The sequence below is a fragment of the Ursus maritimus genome, unplaced genomic scaffold (genome assembly GCF_017311325.1).
Source record: "Ursus maritimus isolate PB19 unplaced genomic scaffold, ASM1731132v1 scaffold_7, whole genome shotgun sequence".
Lineage (NCBI taxonomy): Eukaryota > Metazoa > Chordata > Mammalia > Carnivora > Ursidae > Ursus > Ursus maritimus.
Window position 1 is genome coordinate 25,942,895 of NW_024426885.1, and position 22,611 is coordinate 25,965,505.

At 45.8% G+C, this 22,611-nt stretch overlaps 1 protein-coding gene across 4 annotated transcripts in view; it reads right to left on the reverse strand.

Annotated features, from left to right (window-relative positions):
- SUFU (SUFU negative regulator of hedgehog signaling) overlaps positions 1 to 22,611 on the reverse strand; it is a 113,337-nt gene that overhangs the window by 68,807 nt on the left and 21,919 nt on the right. For all 4 annotated transcript variants that reach the window (XR_005833180.1, XM_040624123.1, XM_008686540.2 and 1 more), the window contains exon 3: positions 7,215 to 7,351. Coding sequence is in view for 3 of the 4 variants with exons in the window: in XM_040624123.1 (XP_040480057.1) it covers positions 7,215 to 7,351 (137 nt within the window). In the remaining variant the exon portion in view is untranslated. The remainder of the gene's footprint in view (positions 1 to 7,214; positions 7,352 to 22,611) is intronic.

Genomic DNA, 22,611 nt, shown 5'->3' on the forward strand with positions numbered 1-22,611 from the left:
GGGCTTCTTGGCTGGAAGCGCAGATACCATTTTGCCCATCTGGGGCCATTCCTCACCTTACTAACACAACCCCAATTTCCCTCCTCTGCCTTTCCTTGGCTGTGCCCCTCAGGGAACCAGGGCCCGTCCCAGCTGATTAGTAAACCAACACGACTGTCTCACCTTCCTGACATAACTCTGGCCAATGAGATGAGGGGAGATCAATGAGGGCAGTTCTGTGAAGGTGTTGATTGGTCTTTAAAAGAGACAGAGGACAGAAGTATCTCTTTTATTGCCTGTAGACTCTGTCCAGTGTGAATCCATGATGCTAGGGATTATGGCAGCCATCTTTGGACTATGAGGGAACCAGTTTTAAAAGGTAAGCCAAAGTGCTGAGGAAGGCAGGGCAGAAAGTTAGAAAGAACTCAGGTCCTAAACAACCCCACTGAACAGATGACAACCAACCCTGGAACTGCCCCACGTCTGGATGACTTGCTATGTAAGACAAGTGCCATTATTGTTAGGCCCTTTTAGTCAGGATGTTCTATTATTTGTAGTCAAACCACCCAACAGATACAACAAGGCAGAACAAAAGGTGCCCGCTCCATCTATGTACTCTAACGATCTGACTTCTGAGCATAACTGCGCACCAGGATTACTAGGTGACCGATGCCCCCGTGGCCTCGTGAGAGCAACTGATTTTGCCTACGCAGAACCATACCTAATCTTTTTCTGCCAGGAGTTACCCTTTGCTTTAGAGGACTTCTTTCCCACTCCATGTGGTTGGAAGTGAGGAGAGGGGAGAAACTTAAAACTCGATTCTGGTGCTCCATCTCAACCACCACCAACAACCAGGGTGGTCACATGACCCAGGCAGAACTAATCCGAGTCCTTTCCCAAGACTGATGTAGGAATGTTGGAAGGAAAAAGCCTCCTGCTTGCTGGGACTACAAAGTGAGAGAACCAGGAACTGACTGGTGGTGTTCATCTTTCCTGGTGTGTAGGAAGAGTCAGTCTGTAGTACAAGACCAACACATGAATCAGGGCCCCGAGGATGCTGTTTGAACATACAGATCAAGCCACGCCTGAAACCCTGGACAACCCATTTACCTGAGCCATAAAGCCATTAAGGTGGTTTGATTTGGGTCTCTGTCATTTTCTTACAACTAGAAGTGACCTGACTAAAATAAACACGAACCTGCCCCACCCCCACATCTTGAATCCTTCACCTCCTCTGGATAGTCTCCTTTCCCAGGCCTCTCTCATTTCTACTTCCTTTTCTCTACAGCTCAACTTCCCACCTCAGAGCAAATGAACCAACTGTCCTTCGGCTAAGTTACAGGACCCTTCTGAGTCACTCTTCAGAGCAGGCTTAGAGGCAGCCTCACACGGCCCACAACTGGGCGCGTGCACTGCCGCCCACCACCATACTCCCCAGAGCGCTGTCCCTCTTTCCCTTGCCTGCCACAGTCCTGATGCTTTTCCCAAGGCGGTGGATGCTACATAGACCTGGAAAAGCAGGTTTCAGCATTGTACTTACTTAGGGCGCTGCTCGGCACGTTCACACAGGCAGATGGGTGGGGTGCCCCCCATGAAGTCACCGAGTTTAAGGTAGCAGCACAGGTGCGGCAAGACCATCAGACAGAATTATCCTGCTAGTTACACACGTAGGTGTATCTGTGTGCACATTAAATGTAAAACGTGTTCGGCAGAACAGCATATGTGTAACCCTGGCAGAGGACGGCCACTCGGGCCAGAGCAACGCCTACACACCACAGGGGAGGTTCTCTGCAGCAGAAGAGTGTGGCTCTGAGAAATCCCGAAAGGCCTAAACTTAGTCTTACAAAACTGTTACAAGAGGGGCAATTATTCACACTTTAAAAAGATTCTTCACCTGATAAAGGAATTATTACAAGGCACCACTACACCGCATGGGCTCTACTGCATTTCGAATATGAGTTGATTCGTACAAGATTTTACAGAGACTGTCAACTACATAAATCAAGGAGCCACAGTTGAACTGAATTTGTTTTTTGGTTGTATAATGTGACAAACACAACAAGGTGATTTTACTTGTATCACTATTACTGATTTTCTGTGTGGAGAAAGATAATGGCACCAAATATCATCATATCAGCTGAGGCAAGCACCTGATTCAGGGACAAGCAAGGCACTTCCTTCCTAACAGGGCTTTGCTGTTAAATGGCATCTTTATTGTCATTGCAAAAAAGGGTCAAGGTACCCACCTTCTCCATCCATATAAAGTTTTTAAAGACTAAGTAATAATAATAATAATAATAATAATAATAATAGCAGATAATACTTACATAGTTCTTACTATATATCAGGCACTGTTCTAGTGCTTTAGAAGTGTTAGCTCATTTCATCTTCTCAGTGTAACTGAGAACTAACTTCATGTGTAGTTACTATACATGTGTAGTAACTTCATGTGTAGTTACTATAATTATCTTTGCTGTCTAGATGAGCAAATAGGTTACACTGCCAAAGTCAGGAGGCAGAGCTAAGAATGAAGGCAGTCTGGGTCCAGGGGCCATGCTCTTCACCGTCATACTAGGCTGCCCCCTTGACCTGACAGTTGGGCACAGGACGGCAAACAGTACAGGGGAGAGGAGTGGAAGTGGCGGCTACTTAGCTTAGTACCAACAAGTTCAGGCATATGGTGCTCAGGACCTGTACAATGCAGTGAAGTGGGAAAAAAAATAAGAATGAAAGAAAAAGAAAGAACAAGGGATGGTGATTACAAGTGAGCACAAGAGAGGTTTCTGGAGAACTAGCCTGTTTCTTGATTTGGGTGCTAGTTATATGGCTGTGTTCAGTTTGTGAAAAGTCACCAAGCTCTACTTTTTATATATATTTTTTCATGAATAAAAAGTTAAAGGACCGGGGGTGCCTGGGTGGCTCAGTGGGTTAAGCATCTGCCTTCAGCTCAGGTCATGATCCAGGAGAGTCCTGGGATCCAGCGCTGCATTGGGCTTCCTGCTCAGCGGGGAGCCTGCTTCTCCCTCCCCCTGCTCTCAGCACTCTCGCTCACCTGTGCTCTCTCGCGCGCGTGCGCTCTCTCTCTCTCTCTCTCAAATAAATAAATAAATAAATAAATAAATAAATAAATAAAATCTTAAAAAAAAAAAGTTAAAGGACAGAAGGATAGATTTAAGAGAATTTTGGTAATATTATGAATGGCTTCTGACCCTTTATCTTCCAAATGTTCCAGAGTGGCCTAGCGAGACATGATGGAGCTCACAGGCCATGTGAACCAGTGGAGTCATCCATATGCAGGATTCTCCAATCCCACTGTCCAGCCTGAGACAGCCAGCAGCCCAGACATCCGCTTAGCTATAGACAACATAGCATCGTGGTTAGGAGAATGGCATAAAGAACTAACTTGCCTGGTTCAAATCTTGCTTTGCACATCCTAGATATGTGATCTTGGACACGTATGTTACACTTCCCCTTTCCATACTGTCTTGCTGTCTGCAACTGTAAAGGCTGTATAACACGGAGTCCTATGACTTAGGACTCTACTGCATATTAAATGAGCACTTGGGATTGTGGCTGGCACATGGAACACACTACCAAATGTGAGCCCTTGTCTTCACCATTTAGGCCCATAGCCATGGTCCCCTCCCTTGTAGCAGTTACCATATACTTTTAAAAACCATTTTCCCGGGGCACCTGGGTGTTTCAGTCATTGAGCATCCGCCTTCGGCTCAGGTCATAACCCCAGGGTCCTGGGATCGAGCCCCGTGTAGGACTCCCTGCTCAGAGGGAAGCCTGCTTCTCCCTCTCCCACTCCCCCTGCTTGTGTTCCCTCTCTCCCTGTCTCTCTCTGTCAAATAAATAAATAACATCTTAAAAAAAATAAAAATCATTTTCCCATTATTTAAATAACTTATTATAATTCCCTGCCATGTTTCAAAAAGCACTTCAGATAGATTTGTTCTAGCTATTATTTAAGTAGTATGATCATATTACAGAAACTCTGGAAAACCAGAAATCAAGTACTATCCTTTCAGGAGGGTAGTCATCCTGCCAAGGCTGTGCAATGCCTGACATGATCTGAAGTCACATTAAAAACACCATAAATGGGACCACTGGTGCAGAAGGAACCGTGGAGCACACACCGGCCAGGCTACACCCAAGAAATAGCCATGACTTTTTATTTAAAAAATTTCAATCACATAGAAAATTTAGGTCAGTACAGCAAATACCCATATGCCCTTCACCTGGACTCACCAGAATTGTTAACATTTTGCCACATTTACTTTCTCTTCTCTCTCCACACGCACTTTATTTTTTTGCCTAATCATTTGAAATTAAGTTGCAGAAATCATGTCATTTTATTCATAAACACTTCAGTTATCTCCTAAGAATAAGCACATTATCCTATATAACCATTATATCATATCACACCCAAGGAATTTCAGTTATACAGTCCTCTTATCTAACATACAGTCTATATTTTTCTAATTGCCCTAAAAATGACCTTTTTTTTTTTCCCCCAATTCAGGATCCAATCAAGGATCACAAGTGCATTTAAACTGTCTTGTGTTCTGTAATCTAATACGGTCCCCGCCCCATGCCCTTGCAGATTTTTGACACCACTGACATTTTTGAAGAGTCCAGAAGGTTTTCTTTTCTTTTCTTTTTTAAAGATTTTATTTATTTATTTGACAGAGAGAGAGAGAGAGAGACAGCCAGCGAGAGAGGGAACACAAGCAGGGGGAGTGGGAGAGGAAGAAGCAGGCGCCCAGCGGAGCAGGGAGCCCGATGCGGGGCTCAATCCCAGGACCCTGGGATCATGACCTAAGCCGAAGGCAGATGCTTAACGACTAAGCCACCCAGGCGCCCCCCCCCCGGCGAAGGTTTTCTTATAAAATGTCCTACCATCTAGATTTGTCTGATTCTTTGCTTATGATTCAACACAGGTGAGACATTTCTGGCAAAGTGCTACCCAGTTGATGTTTTATACTGCATACTGCCACACAGAAGGAGATACAGAGTAATAAGTTGTCCCATTACTGGTGTTGCTGTGTTTGATTATTTGGTTAAGGTGATGTCCATCCAAATCTTGTCATTGTAAAGGTATTTTTCTCAGTAACAAATAAGTAATCTGTGGAGGGTTTGAGTCCCTGTGGATATCTTGTTCCCCGACAATCCTTTTATCCAATGGTTTTAGCATCTCTTGATAATCTGCCTGAACTGATCACATTAGTGGTGCAAAACGGTCACAAGTGATGTTTACTATGTGGGCGAAATGAACCAGTGCAAGTTAAATCTTATTTTTCCACGTACTTGCACTATACTTCAGAACTTTAATCTCAGAACTATTTCGGAAGTTCATCTGCTTGACGACTCCTGACAGTGATTCATAACACCTGTTTTTACACTTCTCTGATCTCTATCCACCTGAGCAAGTACATTAAGTGGAAACCAACATATAAATGCACTGGCTTACTCAGTGGGCAAGGAGTTACCTGTCTATACAAGCAAGAGGTTGCCTAGTCTTTAGAGCCCCCTTTCCTACAGCAGATCAAATTCCCCATCAAGAAAGGGCTATTTTTCCAAAGACAGTTCTTTAGGGAAAGAGGGAAGACACAAAGGGTTCAGGCAAGAGACTCCTGGCACAATTTTTAAAAATTCTGCAAACCACATTAAGTCAGTACCAAATCCCATGGGCCACTGCTTTAGGCCTTCAGGCAGCCTTCTTCCCCTGCCCCTGTGAACAGTACTCCTCCTGGTCAACAATCCTTTAGAACCCAAACATCATCCCCAGACCAACTGCCTTAGAATCCCAGAGAAGCTGATTAAGAAACAGATGCCTCTATCCCACCTCTGACCAACTGAATCACAGCCATGCAGGGGGTTTGGGACAAACTCCCCAGAGGATCTCATGAGCAGCCAGGTTTGGGAACCCTTGCTTAGAAAGGACCCACTGTAGTCTCCCAAAGGGGACTATTCCATAGGACACAAAATGGTAGATAGTAGTTAAGGATCAGTCCCATTATGTGATAGCCACCTTGCCAACAACCGACCTCAGGGGTCCAGAATGAGGACAGATGAGTTCAACCTAGAGGATCTATTGCACCCCCAATTCATAACCTACTCAAAGATGGAAAAAAAGTCACTGTCACTGTCAGATCTATAGTTCTCCAAATTTAGTCTCTACCAGAAGCATCTGGGAACAACACCCCTAAAAGATTCTGAGTCAGAGGTCTGTGGGGCCCAGGAATGTGTGCTTATAACAAGCTCTCCAGGTGCTTCTGACGCGGGGGGTCCGAGGACCAGACTTTGAGGGACTCTGGCCCAGATGCCGCTCATCTATGGCAATCAAAGAGCAAAAGAGTTGGATGAAACTGTCTTGGCCTTCGTCCGAAGGCTACTTACCAAACCAAAAAAACAAAATCTGAGGCTATGTGGGGAATGTTTCTGAGTAATTAGTTGGCCACACAGAAACATCCAGATGATATGAAACCTTCCACAAAAGGTATTAAATTTTGCTCTAACATTTTATCCTACTGAAGGACTACAGGCAGGATGAGCTAAGAGCAGGACACCAAGGTCCCAATATAAAGTCCCCACTTCACGTACATTTTAGCAGTCTCCAGAGGGGCGCCAGGAGCACAGACCATCCCCTTGACCACTTGAGACCACTTGAATCATGTGAATCAAATTTTTCTGACTGTCAGTGTCCTGCCTGATTCCAGTTTCCCCCTCACACTGTGAGGGATCAAACTGGACTCGCAATTCTTTCTCTCTCTCTGCCACACCCTGTACTGTTAACCCAAGGCTTAACCAAGATTAACACATGCTCTTGGGACCTCAGAAATAGAGATGGCTAGGCCACTGGCAGCAGGGAGCAAGGACCATACTAATTATGGGAAATGGGACAGACAGAGAGAGTAGATCAGCTCCATGCTGAGTTGGCATTTGGCTCACTGGGATCTGAAGTATGGCTGGCAGTCTGCAACAAGGGCTCAGGGTGTCAGAACAGTGGCTGCTGGAGGTCATAGTGGCATAGCCTTCTCTTCCCCGGCCCAGGTAGCTTCCCACCCAGGAAACACCAGGCAGAACAAGCCACCTTCATGGTACAAATGGGGTACAGTACTCCCAGGAAAGGTCACTCCACAGATATCAAAATATGCCTATGAGTTCCCAAAGCCAACCAGGCTCATTGCAAAAGGACCCCCACACCAGCCAGCTCTTGGCGTTCTTACCTGACTGGAACACGTATCTGGCCAAGCCCTGCATTAGCTCTGCTGGCCATGTTGGGGGGGCAGACTCCCCTGTTTCTCTCTTCAGACGAAATGTCAATTCAAAGCCAAAACCACTAGGCCCGTCTGTTCCTGTAAATCTGGAAGGAATAAAAAGCAAATGTTTTTAGTTGAACTACCTTAGGAAAACACTGTTTTTAAAGCCCAATTAAAGTTCTCCCCTATTTTTGGTGGCCTCAGCATCCAAACCCCATAATCAGAGGAATCTCTCTCAATAGCTTATAAGGAGCCACAATACTAGTCTTGCGCTCCTGCCAGCCAAGGTACATGGGTATGACCTTGGCCCAGCCAATCAAACTCCCCTGGTAGCACTCTAAATTATGAGTTCCACATTTTGTGGCTCTGGAACATTCCTCTAGGTGATTAAGGCTCCATTACTGAAAATATTCCTTATTCACACTCCTTATTCCTTCAAGCTGTTAATAAGCACATACTTAGTTTGCTAAGGACACAAGTCCTGTTGTATGTGTTGTATGCTCTGTGAGGACAAGATCCTTTCTCCACTCCCACCTTCACCCTGCCCCACAAGGGTACAATCCTTGGGCTGGGCTGGCTGGTCTCCAAACTCAGCACTTGTGAACAGGTCCCAAGGCAGATTCCAGATATTGGGAGGGCCTGTATTCTTCCTGAAATCCAGCACTCCCACACGTGCTCATTAATCAGCACATGCTCTTCCTGAAACTCGGTGCCCCGTGTGCACTCTTCAATCACTGGAATGCTGGGGAAGCACGATTTGTGCCCCCTTCTCACCCCAGATGGCCAAGAATGATGACAGGTACTGCCTCTATGGCCACACTCATCACGGTGATGGCGAGGCGAGGGAGGAATGCCTGTCTCTAACCTCTAGGAAACACTCAGGAGCTCCAAGTCTTCAGGGAAGTCCCTGAAATGGACTTCTGCCAGAGAAGAAAATGATGTGGATGAGAAAGCAAGTCCTGGTTGGGGAGGGTGACATGCCCCCTTATGGGAGGGAAGCATCCAGGGAGGACTTCCTGAGAGCTCAGGAGGTTTGCCAGCATGGGAAGGGTTAAAAGTTAAAATATGTTCATGATATAATTTTCAGTAATTATATCTTGTACAAACATGAGCCACAATGATTATACACATGTAAACTCCTCAGCATACAAATACAAACCATAAACTAAGATGACAGCCAACACGTCCTTGCTGGCCAAGCTACCGGAACAGGGAGTCAGAGGCGAGAGTTTCGAAGGGATGATGATGCCCAACCCTGGAATTCCACATGGCATCTTTCCTTCACCACGCTTCTCATCACTCTCGAGAGGCCAGGCCAGGAGACTGGACAGAAAGAGATTCCAAAGTCTCTGAACCTCGGACACCAGCCCTAACCTTGCCTGTGTGCCTGGGGGAGCTTAGCCTTCCTGCACTTGCTGTAGTGGGGAGATAACCTCTGAGAAGCTGTGTTCTCCAAAGGACTGAAAAGGAATCTGTCCTTAAAGCTGTCATGCTGGTGCCTAATTACATTTAAAGGAGGTGTCCATGGTTTGCACTTCCTCTGGGTATCTAGCAACGTGGGAGGCAGAATCCATTCTGAGGGTACGCAACTAGAATTTCAGAGACGAGATGAGAAGAAGTTGTTTGGCAGGGCATATTTTCTATTTTCTTCCCTTACTGAACTGTCCTATGTGGGGGCAATTCAATGCAGGGGGGCTAAGGGAATAGCTAAGCAAGCTGAGGCCAGAAAAGCCACCTCCCCGGGGCCGCAGGCTTGAGAGGAGTGTGAAAATCCGAGGTAATGCAACACTGACTCACAGTTAAGACTCCATCGAAGGAGATGGGTCACTAGGCCAAAGGGAAGATTTTAAGCAGCCGCCAATTAGAAGCAGCTTTGTAAAATGTATTAGACCATTATTCTAGGGCTTTCATGTTGGGCCAAAAAAAATACATGATTTCTAACCACAAAAACTTGAGAAACAGACAAAAAGAACATGTTCCTCAGACTGCGTGATGGGGAGAACCATCAGATGCAGAGAGAAATCACATGCATCCAAGCAGCACCGCCGCTCTTGCTCCAGCTGTGCACGCTTACACACGCATGTATGAGTGTGCACGCGCGCACGTGCACATGTCCACCATCTGCCTCCACGCGGGGTGCTTTCTGGGCCAGCTCTGGGCTGGGCAGCCCAGCCCTTACTGGGCTTGCTGGGAGGGACAGGCCCGGCCAGATGGTGTCCACCTGCATTTGATTACCACCCACCAAGCTGGCTGGACGCAACCTCTAAACTCTGAAACATGCATTTGGAATGGCCCAGCCTCAGATAAACACACAACCTGGAGCCTGTCAGAAGGTCTCTTTTTCAAAGCAGACTTCCCAGGCAACAGCCAAGTGACAAGGTCATTCAGTCTTTCAAGTCCCCTGGAGAGGCCTGGCTTGGTCTGGACTTCCTCACGCGAGAGCTTCTCCAGCCACAGAGGTTTTGTCTGACCAGAGGATGAAGCCCCTCCCAGGGGGCAGCTGTCTCCCACACCCTCTGCGAAAGAAAAGCCAGAGGGAAAACTGGCACGTGCTGCGGAAGGAGGGAGGTGGGTCAGAGCAAAGAATTCTTCTAACACAGAAGGCTGCTAAAACACTAGCTGGTGGTAAAGGGGGCCCGTGGAATTTCTTCCCACAGAGATTTTAAAGGAATACATTACAGATTCTCCCCAATCTGGCAGGGAGGGGGTGAGGGGTTCTTGTCTTGTTGCAGAAGGATGGGTGAGGCTGTTTCCAGCTCAAGAACTTCTGATCCTGCTCAGTGAGGTAGCCAGGGGAGAGGCTGGCTTTGTTCCAGCAGTTTCGCAAGCTGGGATGTGGCAGCGTCCAGAGTATTATCAAACCGGGGCACAGAAAGAACTTGTGTCTTTAATCCCGCACACAGCTGCCGACAGCTGGAACCTGCCCAAAAGTCTGCCCCAAGCACCTGGACTAAGAAGGTATCGATCAGCATCCAAGAGGCCAAAGTGACCATTTACAGCAGGCAGAGATGAAAGGGAACCCAGGAGAGACTTTCTGGAGGAAACACAATGGCTGGGGTGGACAGAAAAGAGCTGACCCAAAAGTGGGCATCTCGTGCTCAACACCATTAATTAATAAGGAAATTCAAATCAAACCCACAGTGAGGTACCACTCCATCCCCTCTAGGATGGCTAAAATAAAAGACAGTAACTAATGTTGACCAGTATGTGGAGAAATTGCAACTCTCACACACTGCAGGTGGCATGTCGAATGGCAGAGGTGCTTTGTAAAACAGTCTGGCAGTTCCTCAAGAAGTTAAACATAGAGTTACCACACGACCCAACAGTTCCACTCCTACCCAAAAGAACTGTAAATAAGTGTTTACACAAAAACTTGTACATTGGGGCGCCTGGGTGGCTCAGTTGGTTAAGCATCTGACTTCAGCTCAGGTCATGCTCTCAAGGTCCTGGGGTTGAGCCCCACATCAGGCTCCTTGCTTGGCAGGGAGTCTGCTGGTCCTTCTGCCCCACCCCCTGCTCATGCTCTCTCTCACGCTCTCTTTCTCTCTCTCTCTCAGATAAAGAAATAAAGGGGCGCCTGGGTGGCTCAGCCATTAAGCGTCTGCCTTTGGCTCAGGTCATGATCCCAGGGTCCTGGGATCGAGCCCCGCATCGGGCTCCCTGCTTGGCGGGAAGCCTGCTTCTCCCTCTCCCACTCCCCTTGCTTGCGTTCCCTCCCTTGGGGTCTCTCCCTGTCATATAAATAAATAAAATTGAAAAAAAAAAAAAAGAAATAAAATCTAAAAAAAACCCAAAAAACAAAACAACAACAACAACAAAAACCCTAATATATTAATGTTCATAGTAGCATTATTCATAACAGCCCAAAAGTGGAAGCAACCCAATGTCATCAATGGATGAGCAGACAAACAAAATGTAGTACATTCATATAACAGAATAAAGAAGAATGATGCCCTGATACAACATGGATGAACCCTGAAAACATTATGCTAAGTGAATAAAGCCAGATACAAAAGGCCACATAATGTATGATTCCATTTATACAACATGACCAGAATAAACAAATCCAGAGACCAAAAGTATATTAGTGGTTGCCAGGGGCTAGGAGGAGTAGAGAATGGGGAGTGACTGCTAATGGGCACAGTTTCTTTTTGGGGTGGTGGAAATGTTCTGGAATTAAATAGTGATGATAGTTGCACAACCTTATGAATATACTAAAAAACACTGAAGTATATACTTTAAAAAGGTAAATTTCATGGTATGTGAATTACATATAAAAAATAAAAGCTGGTATCTCAGATACACCTCAGTGCTGCGGGGGCAAGGCCAACCACACCACATAAGCCAGGTCTTTGCTTCACTCTACCTATTAATAACCTCAATGATTAACTGAATGCCTATTAAGTTTTAGGCCTTGGACTAAGTACTTATGTCATAGCATTTAATTCTCCAACAAGACTCAGCACGGTTGTTGTTGTTGTTCTTGTTGTTGTGTTTTAAAGATTTTATTTATTTATTTATTTATTTATTCGACAGAGATAGAGACAGCCAGTGAGAGAGGGAACACAGCAGGGGGAGTAGGAGAGGAAGAAGCAGGCTCATAGCGGAGCAGGGAGCCCGATGTGGGGCTCGACCCCAGGACTCTGGGATCAGGCCTTAACTGAAGGCAGATGCTTAACGACTGAGCCATCCAGGCGCCCCAAGACTCAGCCACTGTTATCTTCATTTAACTAACATGAGAAAAAGATACTAAAGAGAGTTTAAGTAATATTCCATATGTCACACAGCAAGCAAGAGATAGAGCTTGGACTTGAAGTCTGCTTGACTCCAAAGTCCATCTTCTTACTGCCATGTGACCTCAGGCAAGACATTTGACCTCTCTGTGCCTCAGTTTCCTCATTCATAAAATGGGGATAATAACAAAACAGTAACTAATTCAGAGTTGTGAGGATTAAATGTTAGAAACTTCCTGGAACCCTATAACCGTTATATCACTTATGCTAAGTAAAAGGAGCCAGTCATGAAAGACCATATATTGTATGATTCCACTGATATGACATGATAAATAATATAACTTGTTTTTTGGGTTTTTCTTCAAAGATTTTGTTTATTCATTTGAGAGAGAGAAAGAGAGCATGAGCGGGGGGAGGGGAGGGGCAGAAGGAGAGGGAGAAGCAGGTTCCCCACTGAGCAAGGAGCCCAACACTGGCTCAATCCCAGGACCCCGAGGATCATGACCTGAGCGGAAGGCAGATGTTTAACCAGCTGAGCCACCCAGGCGTCCCATATAAGTCGTAATATATAATACAAATTATATGTATATTATATAAAATGTCCGCAACAGGCAAATCTGTAGAGACAGCAAGCTGACTGGTGACTGTGCAGGGCTGGGGGACTGAGGACGAATGTGGAGTGACTGCTAATGCGTATGGGGTTTCTTTTTAGGGTGATGAAGAAGTTCTAAAATTAGATTATGATGATGGTTACATAACTCTGTGAATGTACTAAAACCACTAAATTATACATGTTAAGTGGGTGAACTGTATGGTATGTGAGTTATATCTCCATAAAGCTGTTCTTAAACATTGAGGGGGAAAAAGGAAAGACTGATAGTAAAAGAATTCAAACTACAGATATACAGATATAGGTACAGACATACAAAGAGATGTTCAACCTCATTCATGATGGGGGAAACGCGACTGAAGTACAAATTAAAGCAACAAGACGGATGCTGGGCGGCTCAGTCAGTTAAGCGTCTGCCTTCAGCTCAGGTCATGATGCCAGGGTCCTGGGATCGAGTCCTGCATCGGGCTCCTTGCTCAGCGGGGAACCTGTTTCTCCCTCTGCCTGCCACTCCCCCTGCTTGTGCTCTCTTTCTCTCTGACAAATAAATAAAATCTTTTTTAAAAATCTCTTTAAAAAATAAAGCCACAAGAGACACGATTCTCACCTATCAGATTGGCAAAAATTAAAAAGTAGGTATTATTCTATTGGTGAGGCTGTGGGGAAAGAGGTATTTTCATACACTACCAGTGGGGATACAAGTTAGTACAACCATTTTGGAGGGTAAGTTAGTAATACCTAACAAAATTACATATATTTTACCTTTTGATCTAGCAATCCCACTTCTAAGAATTTGTAATTGCAAAATATTGGAGACAACCTAAATGCCCATTCATAGAAGAGTGGTTCAAAGAGTATTATGCAGCTATGAGGAAGAGCTAACAGACTGGTATGGATACTGTCAAGTAAAAAAAGCAAAAAGTACTACAGTATACTACCTGTTGAGGAAGAAAGCGGGAGATAGGAAAATATACATTTGCTCATTTGTGCAAAAAGCAACACAGGAAGAATAAACCAGAAACTACTAAGATTAGCTACCTGCAGGCAGTAGGTAGGAACGAGGTGGAAAGGACTGCAGGGTGGGAGGCAGGGCACATTTCTGTGAATATGTATCCTGGTGTATAATAAGTGCTCAATAAAGACAAAAAGAATGAACTAACAGGCTCAGGCAGCAACCCTTTCCATCAAGATCCAGCCTGACCCCAGAGGAAGTGGCCCCTGCTGGCCTCCAGACCCTCTGATACCCTGTGGAAGTGCTCTGGCAATCCTACAGTGCAGCTGGCAACCCTACAGTGCAGCTGGCAACAAGCCTGACCCCTCTCACGTCACAAATGTGACCACCCACCTAACTTTTCAAGACATGTTTGCCTACTGTAAGCCCACAGCTCAGGATGTTGCAACATACCTGAGCTGCAAGGCAAACACCCTTGGCACTGTATCATTACACTCGACTGGGCTCTGGGCTGAAGAAGTGTGCTGCAGGGGAAGGGTGGGGGGAGAGCCAGCCCAAGTATCCAGGGCTCTTTTACTCCCCTCTCCGAAAAGCAGCAAACACCCACCAACCATCAAAAGACAGTTGGTCAGGAAGAGTCAACACATAATCTGAGCTCCTGCTCTGCCTGGGCAGCTTAAATTCCAGAACAACAAGCAGGAGCCCTGGTCGGTGTGCCCAGAAACAAATGTGGAGAGGCCAGTTAACAGGAAGTGGGTCTGGCTCTTCCCCTCATCCTTCTGGCCATCTCCAGCCTCCCATGATCTGGGGAGGCTCCAGCTCTTGACCTAGTTCCTAAAAAGACTTCATCGTGGGCCCAAGGACTCTGGTGTCATTGGAATAGGGCAACCAAATTGTCCTTGTTTTCACAGGACCTTCCTGGCTTTAGAATTGAAAATCTCCCGTCCTGGGAAAGCCATTAATCTCAGGCAAATTGGAATAATCACCCAACACTGAAGTGTCACTACCTGACCCACGCAAAGCAAAATGCCGCCAAATCCGAAAGCAACAAATATGCATCAAGAGCCACCAAAATGTCAGCAGAGTCTCTGGAGCCAGGCTGCCTCTGCTCAAGTTCTGGCTCTGCTACTTCCTGGCCGGAGGGCACATCACGTATCCTCTCTGAGCTTCAATTTCTTCATCTGTAGAAATGGAGATATAAAGAATAAACCCTGGAGTCCGGGTGATAATGATGTGTCAATGTAGGTCCATTGATTTTGTAACAAACGTGCCATTCTGGTACCGGATGCTGATCATGGGGGAGGCCGTGCCTGGGTGGCGGCAGAGGGTATATATGGGAACTCTATAGCCTCTCAATTTTGCTGTGAACCTAAAACTGCTCTAAAAAAATAAAGTCTATTTAAAAAAACATTAAAAAGTCTGTTTTTATTTATTTTATTTGTTTGTTTGTTAAAGTAGGTTCCACACCCATCGTGGAGCCCAACACGGGGCCTGAACTCATGACCCTGAGATCAAGACCTGAGCCAAGATCAAGAATCAGACGTTTAACCGTCTGAGCCACCCAGGAGCCCCTAAAGTCTGTTTTTTAAAATGGAGATATAAGTAGCCATCATACCTACTTAATGAATTCATGTATATGAACTCCTCAGAGCAGTGCCTGGAACATAGTAGGTACTGTCTCAGTGTCCGCTATTATCTACAGTAGTTCCCAGCTCTGGAAATTCACCCTAACAGCATAATCTTGTATTTGGAAAAAGTCTTTTGCATAAATATATTCCATGGTATTTATAAAAGTAAAGAATTCAGAAGCAGTCTAAATGTTCTACAAGTTGAGGTATTCTGAGTTCTGGTGCATGGCATGGCGGGACATCACATAGTCATTAAAAATGAGCGTTCTGAAAACAGGAGGACTAATCTCTGAGCTTTGAGAAGCAAAGGGCCCTGCACCCCTCTCTAACTGGTGAGAGAAAAGGGACGGTTACATCAGAACCGCACTCTGAAGTCTCTGTTGTTTGCTGTTCACCTGCTGTTAACTATGGGATAAAAATATAAATAACTCTTCTTAAAGTGGTCACGCAATTGGAAGCCTTGTGTGTTGCTGGTGGGAATGTGAAGTAGTGCAGCTAGAAAACAGTGTGGTGGCTCCTCAAAAAAAACCAAACATAGCTTTATCACATGATTCAGCAACTCCATTCCCGGGTATAACCCGATAGAAGTGAAAACAGGGACTCACACAGATACTCGCACAACCATGTTCACAGCAGCATCGTTCACAATAGCCAAAAGGTGAAAACAACCCAAACGTCTCTTCACCAGTGAACGGATACACAAAATGTGGTACGTCTACACGATGGACTGTTATTCCGCCTTAAAAAGGAAGGAAACTCTGACACATGCTACAACACGGATAAACCTTGAAAACATTATGCTAAGTGGTATAAGCCAGACACAAAATGGGCCAATGTATGATTCCACTCAAATGAGGTCCCTAGAGTAGTCAAATTCATAGACACCAAAAATAGAATGGTGGCTGCCATAGCTCCATAAAAAATGCAGATATGAGTAGCTAGAATGCGGTGAGGGAGGCAGAGTGGGGAGTTACTGTTTAATGAGTACAGAGCTTCAGCTGAGAAGATGAAAAAGTTCTGGAAATGGATGGTGGTGATGGCTGCATAACAATGTGAATGTACTTAACCTCACTAAACCATACGCCTAAAAATGGTTAAAATGGTAAATATAGATTTTACTACAAACAGTCATGGAAAAGCATGAAACAAAATCTCATACAAAGTGTGAGTCAAAATATTTGTGCAGGGGCGCCTGGGTGGCTCAGTCAGTTGAGCATCCGACTCTTGATTTCGGCTCGGGCCATGATCTCAGGGTTGTAGGATCAAGCCCCATGTCGGGCTCCACCTCAGTGTGCAATCTGCTTGTCCCTCTCCCTCTGCTCCTCCCCCTGCTTGTGCTCTCTTTCTCTCTCTAAAATAAATAAATAAACAAATAAATAAACAAAATCTTTTAAAATATATATTTGTGTATACACGCACAATGTAAAAATATATGAAAAAATATATGTGAGAAAAAGACAGGAAGAAAATGCAATAAAATTATTATTGTGGCTATCACAGTGTAATTTTTCTTTTCCAAACTTCTTTGTATTTTCCAAATTTTCTACTGTTTATAATCTCTGGTCTAGACTGTAAACCCCGCAAGGACAGGGCTGGGTCATATTCACTACTGTATCTTCCAGACTTCTCATAGAATCTGTTGGCTGAGGGTACATTTGGACCCTCCGGGTATGACAGGAGAAGCCTGTAGTCAGCGCCCTCTTTCCCAGGAGGTGGCTTGGATATTTCCATTGGTATCTGAAGCAAGGAATGCTGGGCCAACTAAGGCCGCTGTCAAGGCTCCACCTTGTGGGGGTGGTACCTCTGAAGTCAGGTCTAAAGACTGAGGCTCAGTCTCAAGTTCAATACTGTTGTCAAAAGAAAAGGGAGAGTACACTATTTGCCTCAGGAAACACATGGCACAGGAGGCCAGGCCGATCCAATTCCAGAACCAGAAGTGATGCCACATCATTCCCTACAAAGGCTCCTGTTGTCTCTTCTTCTTCTTGGTGGGCCCTCTAATCAGCCCTTCTTGGAAATTAGGCTTAGTTCCCAGCCTTACTCAGTTGGACATTCTCTCCCAGAAGAATGGAGCCTGTAGGTCCTTTCCCTGGGGAACAGATCTGCAGACCTTTTCCTTTGGTGGCTTCCCTCCAAGGGTACACACAACCTCCATTTACATCTCTGCATAGAGCAAAGCCTAGCCTTAGCCCCAGCAAGACCCAGAGATTACAAAAAGACCTAAACTGAAGACCTCCAGTAGCTCTGGGGCTCTGTAAGAAGGCTGCCCACCTCTTCTCCACCTCTGCCTCCCAGAGCAATGCCAAGCACATTCAAGGACCACTCATCCAAACTCCAGGACAGGCTTGGAGCACCAAGTTTCTTGAGGTGAATTTGCTCCAAGGCCCTCAGTGCTGCTACAAACCTCATGATGCCCTGGAATTAGCCACTGCTCCATCCCTTATGCACATACAGAGAATAAAGATCTGCCTGGCAAAGGGAGGGCACCACCGGAAAGCACGTCCCTAGGGAAAACAGAATGTGAGCATTTCCCTGTGCATGGCCTTCACCTGTCCCCTAGGGTACTTTCTAGGTGAAAAAAGAGGGACAGAAATCAAAGCCCCACTTTCTGCAGGGCCTGATTCCTGCCAGGTAACTTCATAAAGGGGCTTCACGCGCCATGCCTCCATTAGGAGTCCCAAATCTAACCCCAAAGGACCAGGCCCAGACACCTCAAACTCAACATATGCAAATCTGAACTCAGTATCTTCCCAAACCTGATCCTTCTCCACCTTTCCCTAACTGAAAAAAATACTACTATAGTAGCCCATGTAATGGCTCCCCAAAGATGTCCACATTCTAATCTCCAGAACCTGTATATGTTACTTTACATGGCAAAAGGGACTTCACAGATGGGATTAAGTTAAGGATCTTGAGACGGGGAGATTACTCAGGATTATGTGGGTGAGCTCAATCTAACCACACGAGTCCTTCAAAGAGAAGGGGAGAGATAGAAGAGGTGGAAGAACAGGCAGACAGGTGTGGTATGAGAGCTTGACCTGCCCCTACTAGCCCTGAAGATGAAGGAAGGGGCATGAACCAAATAATACATGTGGCTTCTGGAAAACAGAAAAGGGAAGGAAATGGATTCTCCCTTACAGCTTCCAGAATGGAATGCAGCCCAGCTGACATCTTGATTTTAACCCAGTGACACCCATGTCAGACTTCCGACCTCCAGAACAGTAAGATCATAAATGTGTGCAGTTTTAAACCACTAGACATAACGTAATTTATTATTGCCGCAATAGAAAACTAATACAGCCACTAACCCAGAACCCTAAGTGTCATCCTCCAGTCCTGCCTCAGTCCCCTGTGCAGCCAGGCAGGCGGTCACCAAGTTGTCAACTCTTCCTCCTCCCTCCTCAGCGGCTCAAATCTGTCCTCTTTTCTCCAAACTAACTGCCATTCTATGGTTGGCCTTCAGATGTCCATAACATTCTTCCTCACTAATCTGCTTCTCACCTTACTTACTTGTTTCTTCTGACATTCCCCAAAGGAAATAGGATATCCCTCTCCCCTGGTTAAAATTCTCCAAAGCTCGCCCCCACTAAACCTTCAGGAGAAAGTCCAGACCTCTCAGCGAGTCTCACGATGACCTGGGTCCCATCCACCTCCCCTGCCTAACACTCTAAGCACCGAGCCCAGTTAATGGAACGGCAGATGCCTGGACAGCCTAATGACTTCCTCACCTCAGAGTCTCCACATAGGTTGTTCCCTTTATCTCTGCCCTCTGCTAACCTTCAGGAAGGCTCAGGTGTTACCTTCTCTGAGCTGGGTGCCTGAGCTCAGTATCTGCTGTTTGCCCTTCCAGATCCATCCCCATTATAGCAGATAGATCCTGGGCTGGCCCCTGTGATCTCTACCCCTGGTGCTCATGCCTTTGTGGAATCCCTCTCCCTGAATAACAACAGGCCCTGTGACCTGCTTCTAACCCACAGAATATGGCTAGGTGACGGGATAGCATTCCCATGAGTATGTGACATTATATAAGACCACATTTTGCCAGCAGTCGCTATTTCTGCTGCTGGCTTTAAAGAAGCTTCCATGACTCCTATAGCTACAAGAAAAGGAATTCTGCCAACAACCTGAGGGAGTTTGGAAGTAGATCCTTCCCTAGTGGAGCCTCAGATGAGAATGCAGCCCAGCTGACACTGTGATGCAGCCTTGTGAGATCTCAAGCAGAGCACCCAGCTAAGCTATACCCGGACTCCTGACCCAAAGGAGATGTGAGGTAATGGGTATTGTTGTAGGCTGCTAAGTTTGTGGTAATGTGTTATACAGCCACAGGAAACCAGCATATTCACCTTGCTCTCTGCCCTGTAAGGCTGACCTGTGTGGGGCTCCTAAGGCCCCTGGCTTCCAGTTGGGTTCAGCCAGTGGGAGTTCTGACAGGAAATCAGAGGGAGGTAGGAGAGAGAGGCCAGGGCTCCCTCCTGTAAGACTGCGTGGGGCTGCCCATGCCCCTTGATCGAAGGTCACTGCTGAAGGTCACTTTGAAGAGGGACACCCCATACAACTTTTTCCTTATAGGTTCTCAAATCTCAATCCCTCCTCTGGTCCCTTGAGCACTAGGAGAGTGGCAACCAAGCCAATCACTATACACTTACACAATAAAGAAATTACTATTTTTTTGGTTTACAAATGTGGATAAATTTTTCATATTGGAATTCATTTTCCCCATTACAAAAGAAGTATGACTACTGTCTATTACAAAAGAGGAAATTAGGGGCGTCTGGGTGGTTCGGTCAGTTAAGCGTCCAACTCTTGGTTTCAGCTCAGGTCATGAGCTCAGAGTCCTGGGATTAAGTCCCGTGTCAGGGCCCACGCTCAGCACAGGGTCTGCTTGAGAGTCTCCCCCGCCCCCACTCCTCTCCCTGCTCATGCTTTCTCTCTCTAAAATAAATAAATAAAAACATTTTTTAAAAAAGAGGAAATTACATATGGTCCTTTAGTTGACCATTGTTTTCTTGTTGAATGGGAGGTTGCTCCCAAAGCTGCACTCTTGTACTTTGGCGAAGATCTTGATGAATATTGCTTGTTTTCTTGTTTTACCTCAATAACTCATATGTGGGGAAATCCATATTATTTCCTTGGGTTTAGGAGTCCCAGAGTCGGAGGAGATTTTAGAAGTTGGTCTATGAGCACTAAGGAAAGAAGGCATTCCGACTAGGATCCAGGTGTGTGTGCACACGTGCGTGCATGCGTGCTATCACATGTGGCCAACTTTATCCACCTTTTGGTGTAGGGTCACCAAACTGGTATGTCAAGAAAATGAGGCATGCCGCAGGTGTCAGACAGCATTTCTGACACTGACCAGTCTTTCTGCTCCCAGGCCCCACTGTATCTATGCCAGTACCAACGCTGTGCTGTGACGCCAAATCAACCTCCATGTCCTGAACACATCCCCCACCCCATGCCATGACTACTGCCTAGAAGGCCCTTCTAGTCCAGTCTTGTCAAAGCCCTTCTCAATTACCATGTCTTTTGCTCTTTTTTCCCCCACACCATGTTCTCTCAAAGCACCGTTTTATCTCTAATACAGTTCTTTGTGTGGTCTCCCTTACATTTTAAGCAAGGGTCTCTCACATTATACCGTGGAGTCCTGCCATTCTTCTACTTCTTTGTAGTTTTCCAAAGTGACACACACTGAACACGGAACAAGGCTGGTATTTAGTAGGTATCAAAAGATACCAGTTGACCGACTACTGGTGACATGCATATACTGAGACTAAACAAACGTTTATTAACTAGACTGAATCTGAGAAAAGAGGCAAAGTTTTATAAGATTTCGAATGGTAGGTAAGGGGTATGGAGGAAAATGCTTGCCCAAGGTTATGTACTGAAGGGCTGAGGCAGAGTGGTGAGCCTGGCAGCAGTGACCAGGAAGCAAGGAAGGTAGACGTCAGAAATTCTTAGTCTTGGTCTCCCTGGACCCTTTTGAGATCCCAGGGTAGACTTAGGGTAGAAATTACACAAAATTATACCACTCTAGGATCCTGTAAGATGGCAGAGAGGAGTCCAGCGACATGGGCAAGAATACAGGCAATGGAGGTCGCCTAAGACAACACAAGCCCAGTCCACCACTCCCTAGCTGACCTTGGGCAAATTAACTTCCACATGCCCCTGTTTCCTCAGCTGTTAAACTGGGATAAGGATACTTCCCTCAAAGAGGAGTTGGGAGGCTTAAAATGGGGTGGCCCAGTGTCTAGCACCCAGCCAGCACCCCCCCACACACACACAGAAGCTAGCATTCATCCTTCCTTTGCTTAGTGCTCAATAGAAGCAGTATCTGTGTAGCATTTCTCCTTCAAAACATCAGCAGATGGGGCGCCCGGATGGCTCAGTTGGTTGAGCATCCAACTTTTGGTTTCGGCTCAGCTCATGATCTCATGGGTGGTGAGATCGAGCCTCATGATGAGTTCCATGCTCAGCAGAGAGTCTGCTTGAGATCCTCTCCCTCTGCCCTTCCTTCCATTCACATGTGTGTGCGCGCATGCTCTCTCTCTCTCTAATAATTAAATAAATCTTTAAAAAAAAATCAGCAGATGATTCTAGGTTCCCAACTTCTGGACTCTGGAGTTTAATCAGCCCATCCTTCAAGGGCTGCCCATGTCTTCCAGCTTTGCCCAACTTCCTAATCTTGGATCTAAACATTCGCAAAGGGGAACCTGGGTGGCTCAGTCGGTTAAGCATCTGCCTTCAGCTCAGGTCATGATCCAGGGTCCTGGGATCGAGCCCCACATCAGGCTCCCTGCTCAGTGGGGAGTTTGCTTCTCCCTCAGCCCCTCCACCCCTGCCTCCCCTCGGCTTGTGCCATCTCTCTCAAATGAATAAATAAAAATCCTTAAAATAAATAAAAAAGAAATAAACATTTGCAAAGGTGATGTTTTTATTTTTGAACAATTCACATTTACAGATACTTCATTAGCTGTTTTGAAATGGTGTTTGGTGACTACATAAACACTATACTAAATGGAGAAACTCTGTAAAATTCTTTTGAAATATGTTTATATGGTAATATTTTTTGAAGATTTTATTTATTTATTTGACAGAGAGAGAGCGTAGCAGGGGGAGCAGCAGGGAGAGGGAGAAGCAGGCTCCGTGCAGAGCAGGGGGAGCCAAATGTGGGGCTCGATCCTAGGACTCTGGGATCATGACCTAAGCCGAAGGCAGTCACTTAACCAACTGAGTCACCCAGGTGCCCTATATGGTAATATTTTGACATAACTAAGATTTTTAAAAAAATTCAGCTATATTATATTAATTTTGTATAATCATAAGAAAAGAAAAGGAGGGAGGGGAAGAGGGGGAGGGAAGAGGCAGGAAGGAAGGAAGGGAAAAATGACACCCACTGAGACTGCATCCTCACACGGAGCTGGGAGTCTGATGAGGCCACAGTGCA